Raw genomic sequence first — 20,013 nt, forward strand, 5'->3', positions numbered from 1 at the left:
GGATGAAAGATGAACAATAAACAATTTTAATGTGCGTGATAGGTGCATTCGACTCATCCCTAAGTTGAACAAAAAATTGGAGTTGGACATGATTTATAAGAGGAAAATAAAGATAAAGTAGAACACATTTGATTAGTTGCTCCAGTATTAATAATCTATACTCAATTAGAGGGAATTGTAAGGACAATTCTTGGTATATGAACATTACTTTATTTATTTATTATATGTATAATGTAATTGAGTTTAAACTTTGGGTCAGTCCACACTGATTTAGTTGGACAGCCCGCAATACATGATCCTAATAGTGGGTTGCTACAAAACGGGCCTTAAACGATTGTACCATTTTTATTTGGGTTTGGTCTTACGCAGAGTCCATTAATTCAACAGCAAATAGCGCAAGTAATTGACAGGAAGATAGAGAGCAAATGGAGACACCTACATTTAGTTATGCACAATTCCTGACTGTTGGATCTTCAACGTCTTTCTCGTCCGGTACCAATTCTCTACAGTTCAGGCGTTTCGAGTACGATAAAAAGGCTCTCAAATTCAGATCCTCTTCAAGATTCTCAGTTCTCGCCTCCTCTGCTGGAGCCGGAGATTCTGGTACACACTCTCCGTAATATATGTATATATGATAATATTTACTTGTATTTTTATACGTGTCATTTGATCAAACATTTACTGTTTGTATTTTTTCTTAATTGCAGTGGTGACTCTTCTTGATTACGGGCTGGAAATGTTCGGAGTGTCCGAAATGCTATTCGTCGTCTTGGCTTTGACATCAAAGATGTAATAATTTTTTCTTATTTTATTGTTTTTGTCTTTATTTTCAGTATGTGAATGTCTAATTATTTATCAGGAATTGTAAGATTGAAAATTTATTTTATTTTACTTTTTTGTGGTCTCTCAGCAACCAAATTGAGCATTGTATCACTCATTTTAGGTTAAGTATGTGGAATTCTTTGAAATGAGCAGTTGTGTTGCATATTGAGCTTGAAACATGAAGGGGGTTATTCTTTTAGCTATACGTAAGCATATAATTAAGCAAGAGGGATGAGTAGTTTTATGTTGTTTGGAAGTATTATGAGTATGGCCTTTTGTGTTAATCCTAGTGACGATTTTACATGAGGCGACTGTAAAAAAGTGAATCCACAACTCAACTCTCTACTGACCTAAAAGAAATTCTTCAATCCCGAATATCCTAGGTGTGCTTGGATGCACCTTTGAAGCTTCTTCTGTATTTTCAAGATTAAAAAAGAAGACATATTAGATATCTGTTTTATATGTTGAGTTAATGAAAAACAAGATCAGTATGACTGGAAAAAAAAAAAAAAATCATCACAAGATTTTTAAGGAAGGGAACAAAAGTAATGAAACACGTTAAATATTGACTCCTTATTTTTATTGAGTTTTGTTTCTTTATTATTTTCCTATTTACTTTTTGTTTTTTTTGAAGGTGCAAACACCAGATGACATTTTAAATGCAAAAAGCCTAATTTTCCCTGGGGTTGGGGCATTTGCTGCAGCTATGGATGTGCTAAATCAGAATGGGTAAGCTTTGTATATATGTTTCTATATATTCTAGTAATATTTGTAATGGGAAGTGTTTTGGATATAATATTTGTAGGTAGTAGGGTTCTTCGTATAATAAAATAGGTAGTAAATAAGAGGTATCCAGAGAGTGATTCTGGTAGAAGGAGAAGTTGACCAACCAAAGGAATTTATGGTGAAGGTATGAATGTTTGTGCTAGTGATAGAGGGTGAATAGGCTAAGGTGGTTGTGATTCTCAATTGCTCGAGTCCTACCTTCAATGCTCCACCATGTCCATATTTATAGCCTCAGGACATTTGGTTATGCCTAGTGGTTCAAGGCTCAGTTCGGTATTAACCAATGCCTAAACCTTTAGGCTATTATGGACCCATTGCACGTTTGCCACCTAGGGTGTCAAGTCCACCTTACTGCCCCATGTCAGTGTGCCAGCGGCACATTAAATGGATACAACCGGTATTTAATGCAATTCGGCTAATGGACAACTTGCTCGAGATTTTGGGACTCAAGGAATGTCCTTCAAGGTTTTCCGGACTCAAGTCTTGTGGTTGAGGTTTTCTGGATTTGAGCTTTATACTCGAGGTTTTGAGACTCGAGAGTTGCCTCTCGTGGTTTATATTTTGACCTGAGGTTTCTGTAGAGTTTTCTTTGAGTATCAATGCTGACATGGTCACTGTTTTGACTTTTTTGCTGATATGGCTTTCGTTTGACTTTTTGTTGATATGGCTTTCGTTTGACTTTTTGTTGATGTGGCTTTTGTTTGACTCCACATAGTCAGCGCATGATCGTACCCACAATATTTATACAATGTTTATAAGACTTTTGTTTAACAACGTCATTTTTATTTTCCCTTATAGATGTTTGTAGATATTTGTTCGGGTTATAAGATTGAGGACACAATCTATGTATTTACACACAAAAAGTTATGAATAGGAAACACAACATGTCCCAACTGAGATTTGTTCCCTGCACCCTCCCCTTAAAATGGTGGCAGGAGATGCTATTTAGGATGGACAGCTGGTGGCAGGAGATACTATGGAACTGTATGCTTTTATTTAGGCGTCACATGTAGTAAAAGTATATTGCTGAAGATTCTATATAAGCAGGTCTTGTTAGGATCACTTGCATGTTTAGGAGGTTGACGTGTGTCTAGTGCAAAGAAGTGAGATGCAATTCTTGCGAAACTTTATTGTGGCAGTGGTTGGTAAAACTTTCACCTCAGCTTGGAATCACTTACAAGTATCATTACTAGCCTCACACAAACAATTCGGTTAAGTGCTTTATATTATTTTGGAGCACAATTTATTGATCTTGTATGGACATTTTGAGTAGTTTTTTGCTTACTGAATGTCTAAAACCAATTATGTTATTGTATATTTAAAAATATTTTCACCATTTATTTTTAGTTCATTGAGAAGCTGTTTTCAAGTCACTTTGTGCAAAACTAATGTTGGAAGTTAGGTTTGTCTCTGGCCTTCCCCTCCCAGTATTATGTGTAGGTTGGATTAACACTGTGTTTGCCCTTTGGATTTTTATGGTTCAGTGTGAAATATAGTCATGTTGTTGATCCATTTGTTCAGGCATACAAAGTTATCAGTTTGTCATTGACTTTCAGGAAACGGCATATTTTATTGTTATTTTACCTTTGGTTTTACTAATATGTTTGTTATTATTTAGACAACTTGTACAAAATTCATGCATGAAAGTTTATACATAATAGTGTTCTACAGGATGGCGGAAGCACTTTGTGCTTACATTCAGAATGATCGCCCGTTTTTAGGCATTGCTCTTGGATTGCAACTACTTTTCGAGTCGAGTGAGGAGAATGGACCAGGTATTTTCTGGATACCTGCTTTGATCACTCCTTATGGTTAGTGTTGTTCTTTTCAGATTACATTCATCACATATGACTGTAGAGTAAGCATAAGAAAGGGTGAATACTTCCTGTTCATAAACGCGACAGATGACATAAACACTTCTATATATTATTCTCATAGTATAATTGATCTTCGTTGCGTATCTCTAAGAACTTAAATCAAATATAATGACATGTATAGCACTATTGGCTAGAATGAATGTAGTTCACTATTATTGCAGTGTTTTGTTGTTGTTATTGTTTTTGCTGCTGTGTTCACAAGCTATTGTCATTATCTTCATTATGGTTGTCGGCATCATTGTCTTCATAATATTTATCATGTGATTAAAAAAAAAATGAAAGATTTGTATTTGTGAGAGAGAAGTGCAATAGTGAAGGAAGTAAAGAGAGTTTCCAAGGAAGAAGAGAAACTATGGTAGAGCTGTAACCAGATTAGTATGGAAGGTATGGTTGGTAGAGTTGCCCTTAGAAGTCCTTGTGAGTTGGGGAAATATTGAAAGGGGTGTGCTTTATTAGACAGGCTATGATTTGGCCATATTATCATATGATAGAAGAGAAAGAACAGTAAATGTTTGCATAAGTCAGAGGCAACTGGTGCATGATTTTGTTGGACAGGCTTTGATTGGCAATAGTATCATATGACAGAAGAGAAAGAACAGTAAACTTTTTGCATAAGTCAGTGACAAAGAGATGGCAAGGGTTCAATGACAACTGGTGCATGATTTTGTGCTGTCTTTCAGCCCGCCTGTACTGTGCCCCTCCTTCAAAGATAACCCCCTCCCCCCTCTTAATCCTCCTCTTACTTAATTACTAAACCTGAAAATTCCTTTTCTCCAACTATTAGGGACAGCTTCTTTCTTAAAAAAGTATGCCTATCCAAGGAGTCAGTTTTGTATGTTCTATTTGGAATTCTACCTAAGTTGGAAAGAACTTTAACATCTTTGCATTCTGGCAAGATTTATGTGTCAAATGATTTAGACCTTTTAGTCTGTAGGAGGGGCATGTTGAAGTTTATTCACACAGTATATCATCCTTTTCTAAAGCGAGTTGATGAATGGTATACAACAGTGGAGCTAATTGTTCTACTTGACTTTGTCGCAGTCATTTGCTGTCCTTCTGATCTCATGGGAAAGATTTGCATTGGATAGGTAATATTTTTGTATGCTTCAATACTTCTGATAGCATACTTGACTTTGCCCCAGTTATTTGGTATCCTTACTTTTTATATATTTTTTAGATGCGCAGTTCTGGAACTACATGTCTGCTTCATCATGTTTAAAAGAATGTAATTATATTTGTTTCCTGTGACCCAATTCAACAAAGCCTTTTCCAATTATTTCGGATAGGTGACATGAATACTGTTTCACCATGAATTATATTTGTTTCCCTTATTCAAATTAAATTGATAGTTGTGCATGTTTCTCAGTGAAAGGTCTTGGCTTGATTCCTGGCTTAGTTGGACGTTTTGACTCGTCTAATGGTTTAAGAGTACCTCATATGGGCTGGAATGCTCTGCAAATAGCAAAAGACTCTGAAATTTTGGATGATAATGGAAATCGTCTTGTCTACTTAATTCACTCATACCGTGCCAAACTGGTATGTTTTTTCTTACTTTTGTAGTTGTTGCCGTGGCATCCCTCTGCTATATCTTTCCTTGATAAACATTTAAGTTGCTGATTCAACTTTGCCCGTATTTGCTATAAAGTCAGATAATAACAAAGAGTGGGTTTCATCTACTTGCAACTATGGTGACAATTTTATCGCATCTGTCAGAAAGGGAAATGTACATGCAGTTCAGTTTCACCCGGAGAAGAGTGGAGGCAAGATAATTTTTTATTTCAGCTCTCTTTTTATTATTATTTTAAAGTAAATTTCTTTGCGAGCTGTTTGGAAAATTTTAGTCAGGTGCAGATGAACCTGAATGATTTAAAATTATTATTATTGATTCACTCCTCACTGAAAGTCACACTTTATTGAATTGCTTGTGCCGGTTTACTCAATTGGCTTGTCTGCTGAAAAAATGCCTAAACCCTTATAGATTATATTTTACCAGTAACTTAAAGGTTGCTATCCTATATTGGTCCTACTAATGTGGGGTGAGCCATATAAAATATCAAAGTTCTTTCTCCTCTTGGTTTTAATCTTGTTGGAAGGACCATTTTAACATGCTTTCTAGTTTTGTTTTATTTTCTACTTGATCGGATTATCCATGATTCCTAAATTGGTGGATTGCGAAATCTGGTTTGCTTTAGCATTATACTCAATATTGGTATTTGTTGCAGTGAAATCACAGTATATTCATTCCAATACTGATTGACATCTATAACATCAACAACTTCATTTTTTATTATACTTGTATCCTGGAAATGATTGACGTCTATAACATCAGCAACCTTATTTTTTTATTATACTTATATCCTGGAAGTGAATGTTTCAGATGTTGGTCTTTCTATATTGAGAAACTTCTTGTATCCAAAATCTCACACGACGAAGGTAGCCTTTGAACTTCTTGATTGCATAAATTTCTTTTGCTACTTAATTTCTTCACCAAACCATCTAATAAACAAAAGCTTCATGTGAAGACAGAAGCCAGTTGAAGGGAAGGCTGTAAAACTTGCAAAGAGGGTGAGTGTTTAAAGTTAAAGAGTTATTAATTATCTTAATTTTTTCTATATTTATTTATTTATTTATTAAATGCTTAATTTATTATATTCTGCAGTATAGGCGCTGAACCATATTGCAGCTTCATTAATTTTTCTGTTCTAATGCAATTGACTCCTGACTTATAGAAGCTCTATGTTGAATGATTTTACTTCAAGTCAGGTAATTGCTTGTCCGGATGTAAGGGCAAATGATGAAGCGACCTTCTTGTAACCAAAGGAGATCAATATGATGTCAGGGAGCATACAGAAGAGAACGAGGTATGCCATATATAGTAATTGTTGATCAAAGCATTAAATTTTTGTATGTTTTTTACCTTCATGGTTTTATAATTTGTGATGCATAGACAGGGTTGGATGTTGAGATAATCAATGTCACTTACCATTTTGCATCAATGCATTCAAAGGGAAAAAAAAAAAAAAAAACAACAACTTAATAATGATGAATGTAATAACTTCACAAAGCCCCTTCCTTAACAACACCCCCCTGTAACGACTCACTCAATCGTCCCCTTTGGGCCTGAGCCTGCACGGTTTTACTCTTGGGCTTTATCTCAAAATATATCATACCAATTGGAGTGACACACCTACATATAAGCACTTTACCTTTCCTTTGCCCAGACGATGTGAGATTGTGTACCCGTAACTCACCTAGTGTGGTAGCCTGTCAGTATCTCGCACCCGCCCACAGGGTCATCACAAACCACCTCCCTTGGAGGCCCAACGTCCCCGTCAGCACACTTCCAGTTGGGTCAGGCTCTAATACCATTTGTAACAACTCACTCCATCACATGATATGATATTGTCCGTTTTAGCCTGAGCCCGCACGGTTGGAAAATTATTTAAACCGATGGAGTATTAATGGGAAATTATTTCTGAGTGCGTAAACATAATTCATTAATAATTAGTGATGGAATGAGGTATATATACATATACATATATATTTATATATGTATATATATGGTTTAATTAATTTATGTTTTGTATGGAAGGAAGTATATGCATATATATATTTATATATATGTATATATGATTTTAAATAATCAACGATTATTATGTAAGGTCAAGGTGTTGTACATATATTTATAATATGTGTATATATGTATATCATTTAAGATAATTAATATTATTATTCTTGTTTGATATATCATGGTTGATAGGTAATATGATTGATATTACTGTATTAGGCTAGTTGTCTAAATTAATTATATGCATATGATATGAATGGAATGCCTAGGTATGAGTTTGTTTTATTATTTTATTAATTCTAAGGTTTGGTACATGGTTGAATTGTAGGTATGGATGAATTTTCAAAGACTTAAATATATTGTCTTATTATTTGTTTGAATAAAATACATACATAGGAAGTATGGATGAGTTGTTAATTTAAAAGTATAAATATATACTTAAGGATGCATGGTTGAGTTGTCAATATATAAATAAATATATTTATAATGGCATGGTTGATTTGCCAAAGCATAATTAAATTACTATGTGTTAGATGATTAAAATTTATCTATGGTTATTGTATGTATAGGTTGGATTATGATTAGATATTCTTAAATCAGAATAATCTAGTAATTACAAGTTAATGTATTATTTTATGTATATTAATAAAATAATATTGGTGGAGACATAGATGATTGATATTGACTGTGTGATTTAAATAATTAAATCAGGGTTTTGGATTAAATATAATATTCATTTAATTATATTATATTGTTTAAATGATTAAATAATTGTCTAGGATGGGATTAAGGTTAAAGGAGGTTTTTTTAAAAAGAAAATAAATTGTGAATTGGTTTAGGAATGATTATTGATTTAATCATTATTTAATGGGTTTGGAAATTTAATAAACCTATTAATGGGTGTGATTAGTGTAGTATATATAATTATTTATATACATGTGTATATTGTATTTTAAAGATAAAAACTTTAATAGGATTGGTTTTGATCAAAGATGATCTGCTCATTGGTTTTCAGAGGCCTGGTAAAGAGGAATTGCTCGTGGGTTTGACCCACTTATTTTTATCTTTCAGGTAATTAGAGGCTCAAGTCTCAAGATTGAGGATCCGCAATTGGAGGACTTATTATTTCAAAGTAGAATGGCCTTCCTTCCTATCACTCATTGCTTTAGGTTTCTTTTCTATTTGGCATGCCAGCGGATCTTGCTGAACAGTACTACACAAAAAAAAAGTACACCCACTGAAATAAAGTTCACCGAAAATAAGAAGCACACCCACTGAAACCCATCTAAAGGTTAAAGTTCATCGTGTTAAAGTTCACCATCGCCAGAACAGAAGCTTTCTCCACTGTTAATCCCTCTCTCTCTAAAAACCCCATCAAAATGTTTGTGTATATATATTACGATAACAAATTGAGGACATTTCAATAAATTAGATAGTTCTGTTAGTCCATATATTTGATGGTTCATCATTGCGAGAGGAGGTTCGTGTGGGTTAGTTTTATTTTAGTGGAGGTCCATGTAATTTTGCAAACCATAGGGGAAGCCCATGTAATTATGGCAAACCATAGGGAAACTAATGTAATTTACCTAATTTTTATTTTCTTATTATTTCTATCTAATCAAATGAAGCCTTAATGTAGTCATTATAGTTAGGACAAAATTATCACTCAATGTGGAGATGATGACACACAATAGCCACTTGAGGAAAAAAACTTAATTAAACAGCACCTCACTCACAACAGTGTGTGCGCCGAAGATATGGTGCACCTCACTCACAAAAAAAAGTGGACCTCACCAGTAAGTCCCACCACTGCGGTGTCCCATTCCTTAAGCTTAAACAAGTTTTTTTTCTTCACTTGTGACATTCCCAAAGCCTTGTACACCTTTCCTACGTTTAGTAAGACATCTAAAAATGTCGGTTTGAGCTTTACTACTTGAAGAGCCCCGTTTGGATCACCTACCTCCATGAAAAGGCCAGCAAAGATTGGACCATGCAATAACAGAAGTTTGTTGTTTGTAAAGAGCCTACATATGACTCTTGCACTATGATCACACATTTGCTCATGGATTTACAAACTTGGTGGACGAGTCTAGAAGCGGATAGTGTCTTTGATAGTCCCATTCATGACATTAATACATCCATATCCCTAATGAAAAAGCAACCATACAATAAAATAGGTTAATTTTTGTATTTTTTTTTAAGCCAATGGGTCTAATTAAGTAGTCAAAGTTGCTATTTACCAATTATCCGTATCGGGTGGTAATTAATGATTGACATAAATATTTATTAAAAATTTTATTTTTAGAAAATTAATAAGAGTCTTCATTTGCACTCTATTTATTAGAATCACTAACATTACTCAAATGAATATGATTTATTTTTATTGATTAGGTGCAATAATTTTGTAATAGTAGTGATAAAGACTGAATTGAACTTTTATTGAAATCAATTAGGTTAACTTCAGTTACACCCCCTGAGGTATGTCCTAACTTCAAGGAGACCCCCCCACGTTTACAAAATTTCAGTCAGACCCCCTGTTAGACATTGTCGGCTGGCAAAAAATAATAAGTGAATGAAATGACTAAATTGCCCTTTTGTCGTTTTCCTCTTTACACTTAACCAAACCAAAGTTTGTATAACTTTAACCCAATTTTGCTTTATCTTGTGAACCAAACACCTTGTAATCACAGTGGCCAAACACTTCAATCCACTTTACTTCGTTAACCCAAACTTAGGTTTTGGAAATTTCATTTTGTCGACTAACCCTAGATAGAGAGGTAGAGAGAAGAGATAACAGAGAGATATAACCCTAGGTTCGTATGTGAAGACATCGATTTTGGTTGATACGTACACCGAATACGCTTGATCAAACAACATATTTGCAGATAGTTGAAGGTTTGAAGGGGAAACATTTGTTTGATTTGAAGCTGTTGAGAAAAAATCGCGATTTAGAGGTATGGATTTTGTCTTTCTAAAAATTGATTTTGGTTTTAGTTGATAGGGAGTTTCGGGTTTGGAAAAATGGGTTTCTTTTTTACTGTTTCTTTGTTCGGTTGTTTTGGTTTGGGGGTTTAGGGTTTGTTAAATTTATATCTGTAATTTAGGATCTTGATTTGGGGGTTTAAGGTTAGTTTTTGAGTTTCTTTGTTGGGTTTGTTGAATTTGTTGAATTGTTCGATTGTTTATAAATTTAGGATCTTGATTTTTTTTCAATTTGTCTGTAAATTGTTCAATTTGGGGGTTTAATTTGAAAATGCATGAATTTGTTTAATTTATGTTAAAATGTCTGTAATTTGAAAATGTATGAATTTGTTCAATTTGTCTGTAATTTCTTTGTTTCAATTGGCCAGTGCCTTATTTATGCCATTTATTTTTATATTTCTTGTTATTTGAATTATTGACAGTGATGGGAGATATTTATCATAATTTTCACGTACACTACAAGTCAAAATGTAGAACTATTAATCATGTAGACCCTGATAAGTATGGTTTGTATGATTTCCTGGAAGACATAAGTAGAGCTGTTCTTGAGGATTATCCTGGGGGTTTGGGGTTTACTTATTTTATATACTGTGATGTTCCTGGTTCTTATTCTAAGATGTTGGTTGAGAATGAAGCTGATTTGTTGGACATGTTATACTTAAATAGTGAAAGAATTAACATTAATGTGTATGTTGAGATAGAAGAAGTTGAACCCTTAAATATATCAACTGATATGGATGACGCTTATGAGGATATGGATTATGGAGTGGATGCTGAAAATAGTGAGGGAGATGAAGAGGATAGTGATGAGGAAGTGGGTGATGAAAACAATGAGGAAGAGGATAGTGATGTGGAGAAAGATGGTGTGTATGATTTTAGGAAAGAGAATCAAAATTGGATGGCGGAAGGTGATACTGATTGTGTTGAAACTGACAGTGATAGCTCAGATGGTGAGTATGTTGGGTTTCAAGACAATGATGAAGACTACAATGTGGATTGTGAAGATGGCCTGTCAGATTATGAGTCAAATGATGAAGCACATTCTGATTCAAGTGTAGAGATTGGTGTGAAATATCCAAAGAGAAATAGATCAAAGAGCAAGGATTGGGATAAAAATATTAAAGGGAAGGAATATGTAAAGGTTAAAGGACAACCTATAAAACTAGAACAATATTTATTGTTTCAAAATGTGAAACATTTTAGAGAGGTGTTGACAGATTATACAATCCAAGAGGGTTTCAAATTAGAAAGACCAAAAATGAGAGTTCAAGGGTAACTTGTGTTTGCAAAGCCAAAGGTTGTCCATGGAGGATCCATGCCTCCCCACTGCCTTGTAAGACTTACATGATAAAAACATACAATAACAATCATTCTTGTGTGAGGGGTGATAAAAATCCATTAGCCAATTCTATATGGATTGCAAAGAATTTTTTTAAGAAACTCAAGCAAAACCCACAAATGACAGTTGAAAGTCTGAGAACTGCACTGCATGAAAAATATGGCATTAGGGCAAAGAAACAACAATGCTATAGGGCAAAAAGAAAGGCACTGGATGTGTTTGAGGGTAACCATGGGAAGTCATACAGTTTGCTGCCCTCCTATAGGAATGAAATTAGGAGGACAAACCTTGGCAGTTTGGTCACACTTGATTATTATGATGCAGAATTCAATGGAGTGAATAGATTCAGAAGGATTTTCATTGCTTTTGATGCTTTGAGGTCTGGGTTTATAAAAGGCTGCAGGCCATTCATTGGGTTAGATGGATGTTTTTTAAAGGGCCCACATGGTGGAGTGCTTTTGTCAACTGTGGCCTTGGATGGCAATAATGGTCTATTCCCTATTGCCTATGCTGTGGTAGAAAGTGAAGGGAATGAGACATGGACTTTTTTCTTAGATAATTTAAAGGATATTCTTGGTGCATATGCACATGCCAGACATTGGACAATTATGTTTGATATGCAAAAAGTATAATTTTTTTCTTTAACTGTTTATTATTACATAGTTCATTATTAAATTGTTCATAATTACTTTTAATTTATTTTATTTTGCATTTCAGGGCATTGAGGTTGCAATTTCTAACTTATTTCCTGAGGCAAGCCATATGATTTGTTGTAGGCACTTGTTTAACACTTTTAGGAAGGATAATCCTGGGTTGTTGTTGAAATTTTTTTTTCTAGAAAGCTGCAAGATCATGCAATGAACTTGAATTTAATGATGCAATGAATCACATGAATGAGTTTGTACAGAAGCTCATGATTGGCTAATGGACAGGCATTTGGAAATATGGTTTAGGGTGGGGTATGGTGAGACATCAAAGAGTGACCATATCACAAACAATTTAACTGAATCCTTCAACAACTGGGTTGGTCATTATAGGTCTAAGCCAATCTTGAATATGCTTGAGTGGATTAGGATTAAATTAATGGTGAGAATCCAGAAAAGGTATCAGAAAGCTTTAGCTTGGAAGGGAAATTTAATACCAAATGCCTTGAAAAAATTAAACAAATCCATTTAAGAATCAAGAGGGTGTAGAGTTTGTCCTGCTGGGAGGGAGGAGTTTGAAGTTCATGAAGTGGTGGGAGTAAGTGTGGTTAATTTAAACTTGAGGACTTGCTCATGTAGAGCATGGCAGATATCAGGGATACCTTGCAGGCATGCAGCTGGTGCTATTTCGTGGAATAGGCAGGACCCTGAGCATTTTCGTGATCCTCGTTACAGCAAGGACACATATCTACTTGCCTACAGTGGGATGATTCATCCTTTGATGGATGAGAAGATGTGGCCCAAAACTCCATCAATTGACTTATACCCTTCTAAACCAAAAAGATTACCTGGTAGACCAAGAAAAAATAGAAGAAGGGAACAAGGTCGGGACGGCCTAAGTTTTTCAACCCGGTGCGTCAGTGATGAACTGAAAGATGACCCGATAACGGATCCGAAATGCAGAACTAAAAGACAAAACAACGGTCTCTAGAGATACATCATGGCTCTAAGACACCATTATGACCCCCAACGAGGTCACGGAACCCAAAGGAATTAAATGGGGAAGCAACGTTTTAAAAACAAACAAGATTGAACCTAGGGGCAAAATTGTCATTTCCAGCTTAAAAGTGGATGCCACCGAGCACACCATTGGAAAGACAACGAAAAATTAATGAATTTAGACTCAAGAATCACTTGATTCGGAGTCCGGATGAAGAAAATATGGCTTACGGAAGAAGAATGGGCAAAACGGTCAAAAAGTGCAAACCCTAAATCATTTAACCGGTTACCAAGCCTTCCTAACCGGTTAGGAGACAAAAAAATTCGACCAAAACACTGCCCAAGCACATGTAACCGGTTACCAAACTTCTCGTAACCGTTTACATGTGAAGGAGGCAGAATGGGCAGTAAGAAATTCTGGCAGCAGGGGTTTTTTCGGAAAAAAAAAAGAAATTTGAAGACCTAGATGATATTTTCTGGAAAATCTCAAAGAATAAACCCCCCTCAAAATTGAGTTTTCTATGTGACTGGCGAGGAAAATCGAAAAATACACAATGTGAAATTCCCAAAATGCCCCACCATGAAAACTAGTCCAGAGGGTCCAAAAAGCTGCTAAATTTAAAAACTGAGAGCTGAACTTTGGATGCGATTTCTGATGCCAAGATGGCATTTTCTAGAAAAACGCAAAAAAGAAACCCCCCCTAAAATCACATTTTCTAAGTGACCATGTGAAGAACGGAATTTATTTCCCAAAGAAAATTTCCAAAATACCCTTAGGTCAGAATATGCAACAAAAGTGTAAAATGAGTCCGTTGGAGGCTCATTTCACCAAAGAAGAAGCTTTGCCCGGAAACGACCATGCACGCAAACGTAACTTACCTAGTAAGATGTGCTACAATTGTCCATGGTCCAAAAATATGGCCGATGCAAAAAATGACCCCCCAACGGCCAAAATGCCAAAAAATGAAGTTTGGAATGAAAACTTGAAACCTAAAATCATGAAATGATTTCAAAATGTCGTTTGGCCCTTGGCCACACTTCATGCGTGTTAAATGAATGCTAATGGAAGAAGTTCATACACAATGCATGCTCTGGTGCAAAATAGATACTAAAACGCATGGTTTTCCATATGTTCTCATCGAAGGCAAAAATGAACATCCTTGACATAAATGTAATTTCAAAAGGAGTTTGGCCATTGGCCTCATGTCATATACATAAAATGAGAATCAAAAAGTGTGCTTAGGCACACATTACAAGTCTAGAATCAAATATACACATTTGACATATAAGGTTACAAATGGCTTTTCAAGCTAACCTTCACAAGAATTGAACCCTTCAAGTTCCCAAATCATCCAAGCATGTTGAGAATCTCTAACCTTGAATCTTGTACCTGAAATATGCCCCAGTATCGTAGGGGTGAGTAACATAAAGCTACTCGTAGGAAATGAGCATGCATCGACCTACGTTTTACAAGTTTGCATGATTAATTATTGTGGTTCATTCCACTTAACGTCTATGTCAACGGTGAGACTCAAGGAGCATCCTAGCTATCTAAGATCATTTCTAGCATCAATCACCTCATTCATGCAATTTTAGCAACATAGGGTCATGCTTACACAAAGCAACAACATAGGAGCATGCTTACACAAAGCAACTAACATAGATTCTCAAAGTCATCAATTTGAAATCTAAAGAACGAAAACGACATAAGTGATCATGCCACCTAACGTCTATGTTCCAAATGAATCTATAGGATCATTCCTACTTTACATTTGAATAACACAACAAGAATGTACTTGACAACATCAAAAGCTTATAATGATTCATTAAAATCATAAAACAAGAATGTATTTAACAACATTAAAAGCTCACAATGATTTATTAAAAACCATGAACATGAATGTACTTAACAACATTAAAATGATTTATTAAAATCATAAAACATGGATGTACTTGGCAACATCAAAATCTACAAAGATCATAAAGTATGGATGTACTTAACAACATCAAAATCGCCGATAACCAAAATCACAAGTCACAATATAAACATGATTGCTAATTTGGAATTGAATGCGAAAATAAATAATGGAAGACTTGGACATTTAGACTCGGAATTCTGTCGAGATCAATGGTTGTTTCGGGCACTAACCCGCAGGGAAAACCACCCTAAGTGCGCACTATCTCAATTGGGGAGAACTCATACCTCCCGCACTAAAGCCGAACTTTAGCCATATCATAGTAACCATGTCCCAAGTGACTCCAAAATAAATAAGTTAACAACTTATATATATACGAAATCACATCCCATGCACAAGTAGTTTGTAACCACACATTACATGCTCTAAATCCACAACTACTATAGGATGACAAATGTCGAATCTTCAGAGCGCGATTCGTTACGCGCTATATAACATCACATGTCGAATCTTCAGTATGCGATTCGTTACACGCTATGGCAATATAATCTAATATTGAAATCACAAATTCATGAATCCATTACAAGTCAAAAAGTATGCTTTAAACATACAACCATTGTCAAATACATGATCAAATCATTAATGCAATAGAAACGAAAATTTATCAAATAACCAAATTAATTTCCCTAAGCTTCATACCTCAACCAAATGGTCCCTAATTAAAACATGTTATACAACATATCATGGTATCCACATATATTCACTAAAATCTCAAGTAGGACAATGGTACAACAAGGTAGAATTTAATTATATCATGATAATTAAACTTCTAAATTTCAAGCAACTTCAAATGGTCCCAATTTAATACATATTAATACACAAGTCCTAGTCCTCATGATTATTAAGTTAAAAGCTTAACTAGGCCTAGGGAACCATTAAATAGATTTTAATTAATCATTTAAGTTAAAATCTCTAGATTTTCATACTTGTCCAAATGCTCTCAAATTAAAGTATGTTGACAAACATGCTTAGACTTAATTTAAAAGCATACTACAAGTTCATTTCATGCAAGGTACGGCCATGAAATTTTATCTTTCACAAAAGAAAAATATTAAATAAAAAGCTCAACTCTTATTCAAATAATCCCTATTTAATATATGTTAACAAACATATTAAAGCTTAATTTATCATCATGCCACAATTCAAATCTAAGTTATACACATCCTTGAAATTTAAATCTTACGCAAAGAAATAAATAATACTAACTTTCTAGATTTGATACAAGGCATACATATGAGTTGTATAATCCTGGAAAACACTCAATACAACACACAAACAATCCTAAAACATTCTCTACCTCCATTTGAGATGAAATCTCAAATCCCCACCAAAATGAAACAGCTCCGAATCCGACGAAACTTTTAGGTTTTGTCGGGGACAACACGATCTACATGAGCCCCCAAGAAGCCCCATGAAAATCCAAACTTGACCTCAATCCCGAACTCAAAATTTGGTCAGAAATGGTTTCTAATAAGGGGGAAAGGTGCACGACATCAAGGCAAACATTAAACGTTAAGGCCGAAGACTTTTCATCAAGGAAAAGTGGATCAAAGGAGGAGAGGGAAAGTGGCAGCCATGGGAAGGAGCTTGGCCGGCCATGGGAGAGGAAGAAGAAGAAGAAATCTGATTTTTTTGTTCTTAAGTCTCATATTTATAGTAAGTCTCAAAAAGTGCCCCGAAAGGGCCTCGCTGGGTCCAGAAAAGTGGATTTTGAGCAAACGCGCCCAAACGGTGAAACTCCATGAACAAAAAAGATTCAAAATGAGAAAATATGAACAACAGAAAAAACAGCGTCGAAAACTGAATCCCGAGCAGAAAGTTATGCCCCGAACAAGTTCGGCGGCAATCGGGTCCAAAAACTCTGAAACTGGAGAAAAACGACTAGAACGGAATTCTAAGAGTCCATGACTCGACGAAATGTGAAAATGAATCCCGTACGAGAATCCAGGCGCAAAACAAGGCATTTAGCAATAACTTTCATTAATTGCACAATGGCCCCTCTAAAAAGTGAAAACTGCGAAACTGCCCCAGAATGAAAATATCTTCCAAAAGATATTTTCTTAGATGCCCCTGAAATAAAATATCTTCAAAAGATATTTATGAAAAACAACCCAAGAAATGAAAAAGATTATGAAGAATTGTGCACCCATGCCCCTATGGACACCGGGAGCAACCAGAGTACTTTCTTGCAAAAGTGAAGATACGTATTTCGAGGAAACCACTCAAGATGAAGACACGTGAAGTCAAAAACTAACTCCGAGCACGAAAAGTGAAGTTTTGCCAAACAAGCGACAAACGGGAAAAAGACAAAATAGGGAAAAAGACGAAACAAGGAAAAGGACGAAAGACGCATAGTGTCCGAAAAGTGAAAATGCAGAATTGACTCGGTCCTCAAAGGAAATTGTCAATCCACGGAAAAGAGTCTCGGAAACCATTTCCGAGCACTCGAGATGACACTAAGCGACAAGAAACCAAACTCAGAAGGGAAAAGACAACGGAAAAAATTTATCCGAAAAATTCGGGTCATTACAAAGGTGAATCTGCCCCTGCAAGTGCAAGTGGAGTACCTAAGATCTCATTAGTTGTAACATGAAAGTATTGCCTACAAACTGGTCCTAATATGAGGACTTGCCAGAGAGCTCAAACAGCAAGAGAAAGAGCTACAGCAGCAAGAAGGAGGGCTGCAAGTGCAAGAGGAAGAGCTCAAACAGCAACAGTGAGTGTTTCAGTCAAATTTAAACTTGCTATGTTTTGATAAATTTATTTTATTACTGATTTATATACCTTCTAATTATTAATTTAGGAAAACATAAGGTCTCAAACTCAAGGATCAGAAGGAGCAGGAACTTCTGGTGTTACACAACAGGTATAAGTCCTTACTTATGTTCACTATAATAATTTTTTAATTCTATGATTGCCCAATACTGTACTTAGCTAATTTTTTTTGTTTAAATTTTTTCCAGTCCCAAACTACTAGGAGAGGTGGAAGAAATGTAAGTGCAAGAGGTAGAAGAAATGTACGTGCAAGAGGAGCTTCTCAACCAAATGTGAGTGGCATTGGTGGTAGTTCTCAACAAAATGTGAGTGGTAGCAGAGTTGGAAGACAGCCAAACCAGAGTGGCATCAGAGGTGGAAGACAGCCAAGTGAGAGTGGTATTGGTGTTAATCCTCCACCATAGGTAAGCAATAAATTACCTAATATTTATCCTTATACATATTAATTTATTGTTGCATTAGTATTCTAACCCTAATATTCAATTACAGAGAAAGTAGCAAAAGCAGCAGTACCAAGGAAAGAAACACAACAGTGAGCTGGTTTTAGAGAGGGTAACTAGCAGTTGGAGGCTCCTTTGGGTTTTATTCACCATACAACAGTGATGATTTTTTTATGACCTACTTTGTTTGAAACTTGTAACTTGTGGTTGACAATGGTTATATTTGTAAGTTTGTGGTTGACAATGGTTATGGGTTTTTTTTTTTTTTTTGGTGGTTTCTCTGTAATAGATGATGCTTAATTTGTGGTTATATATGCATGTGCAATGATAATATATTGATGATGCTTCAATGGTAAATGTACTCAATATAGGTCAATATTCATTGCATAATTTTATTTCAAATAAATAGCAAAAACAGATAACAAGAAGCAAGCAAATACAACTATCTTCAAATACAAAATAGTTGTTTCAACAACTTGTAACCTTGAACCTATAGCTTGTCTCTGCAATCTCAATTCAGCAACAACCTCAAGCAAAAGTTGATTTGCAGGTGAATACTCCTCAGCAGCACCAACAGAACCATCTATAAGGTTACACCATTCCCAAAAACTACATGTTTCATTTTCACAAGTATAATACAGCCTTCCTTTGTTGCGATTTTTGTCATTCTCTGTAACCTTCACTATAGCAAAATCCCCACAGCGACAAATCTTGTTCCTATACTGTATATAGCCTCTACCTCTACCTTCATGACTATTTACGCTTGATTGAGACATCACTTTACATAGGAGAATATAAGAGAGGAAGAGAGACACTTTATATAGGAGAATATAAGAGAGGAAGTGCAAAAAAACATTGTGCCTATCTCCTATTTATAGAAGCCAAACATGACCGTTGGAGTTGAAGGGCAATCTGGGCATTTTAATTGCTTTATAACCTGAAGCCAAATATAACCGTTAATGTTTGTAAACAAACAGAACCGTTTAGGGGCAATCTGGGCATTAAAAGCTCATTTTTTGCTGACGTCGGTAAAAAGTATCTCTGACCAACTTTGACCGTTGACTAAGAGGGGAGACTGATGTGTGTTAGAAAAAGTAAGGGGTCTGACTGAAATTTTGCAAACGTGGGGGGGTCTCCTTGAAGTTAGGACATACCTCAGGGGGTGTAACTGAAGTTAACCCAAATCAATTTATGTGAGAGGAATGATGGATCTTATCACATGACGTCATGATAACATCACATTGTATGGTCCACCGGACCACCACCCTACTTACATAAATTGAATTCGATAATTATCTAATTCGGTTCTAAAATCATTATTCATGTTGTAGTACTCGTACACATCCAATCTATTTTTGCTTTAAAATTTTATTTAAAACAATATTTTTCTTGTTTTTAAATCATCAAACAGGTGACATGTTGGCACGGTATTAATATTAGAATAACTGTTCCTTTAACAAACATATTATTATTAAGATTAACCGTCACCTACAATCCTTTGTTTGATGTTTGTGGTTTAAGATAGGATAAAGATGTTGAGTAGTTTTGAGGCGACCAATCCACCACACGCAAGACTTGTTATTATTGGATTGGAAGCACGGGGCTTAGTAGTGAGTGTAGTGTGTCTACATTATTCAGGAATAATTACACTATCTATTTCTATAGATTGCTTAAATAACACTGACATTATTATGAATATTTTAATAAAAATAAAAATATTATTTAATATAATTATTTATAATAATGAAAATTATTATTTCAATAGTAATTTCTATCTTTAGTTCTATATATAAAGCATTCACATT

General features: G+C 35.1%; 1 protein-coding gene across 1 annotated transcript; it reads left to right on the forward strand.

Moving 5' to 3' along the window:
• The first annotated feature begins 733 nt into the window (after positions 1-733).
• On the forward strand, positions 734-18,626 carry LOC132306558 (imidazole glycerol phosphate synthase hisHF, chloroplastic-like). Its single transcript, XM_059803988.1, has 12 exons — positions 734-789; positions 1,457-1,551; positions 3,280-3,383; positions 4,852-5,021; positions 5,131-5,245; positions 5,863-5,918; positions 6,012-6,050; positions 6,249-6,346; positions 12,092-17,709; positions 17,797-17,859; positions 17,957-18,172; positions 18,258-18,626. Exons 2-8 carry the CDS (start codon positions 1,529-1,531, stop codon positions 6,297-6,299), a joined length of 558 nt encoding a protein of 185 aa, XP_059659971.1. The 5' UTR covers positions 734-789; positions 1,457-1,528; the 3' UTR covers positions 6,300-6,346; positions 12,092-17,709; positions 17,797-17,859; positions 17,957-18,172; positions 18,258-18,626.
• The last annotated feature ends 1,387 nt before the right edge of the window (positions 18,627-20,013 follow it).

Source organism: Cornus florida, unplaced genomic scaffold, assembly GCF_030987335.1.
Source record: "Cornus florida cultivar Cherokee Brave unplaced genomic scaffold, ASM3098733v1 CherokeeBrave_3.0.0_Hap2_Chr05, whole genome shotgun sequence".
NCBI classification, from domain to species: domain Eukaryota; kingdom Viridiplantae; phylum Streptophyta; class Magnoliopsida; order Cornales; family Cornaceae; genus Cornus; species Cornus florida.

Excerpts from the sequence above, each read along its gene's own strand:
- LOC132306558 (XM_059803988.1), top strand. The coding sequence starts at position 1,529 with ATGGATGTGCTAAATCAGAATGG. Across the intron at positions 5,022-5,130 it reads ACTCATACCGTGCCAAACTG|TCAGATAATAACAAAGAGTG; the intron begins GTATGTTTTTTC and ends TTTGCTATAAAG. Across the intron at positions 6,051-6,248 it reads CTGTAAAACTTGCAAAGAGG|GTAATTGCTTGTCCGGATGT; the intron begins GTGAGTGTTTAA and ends ACTTCAAGTCAG.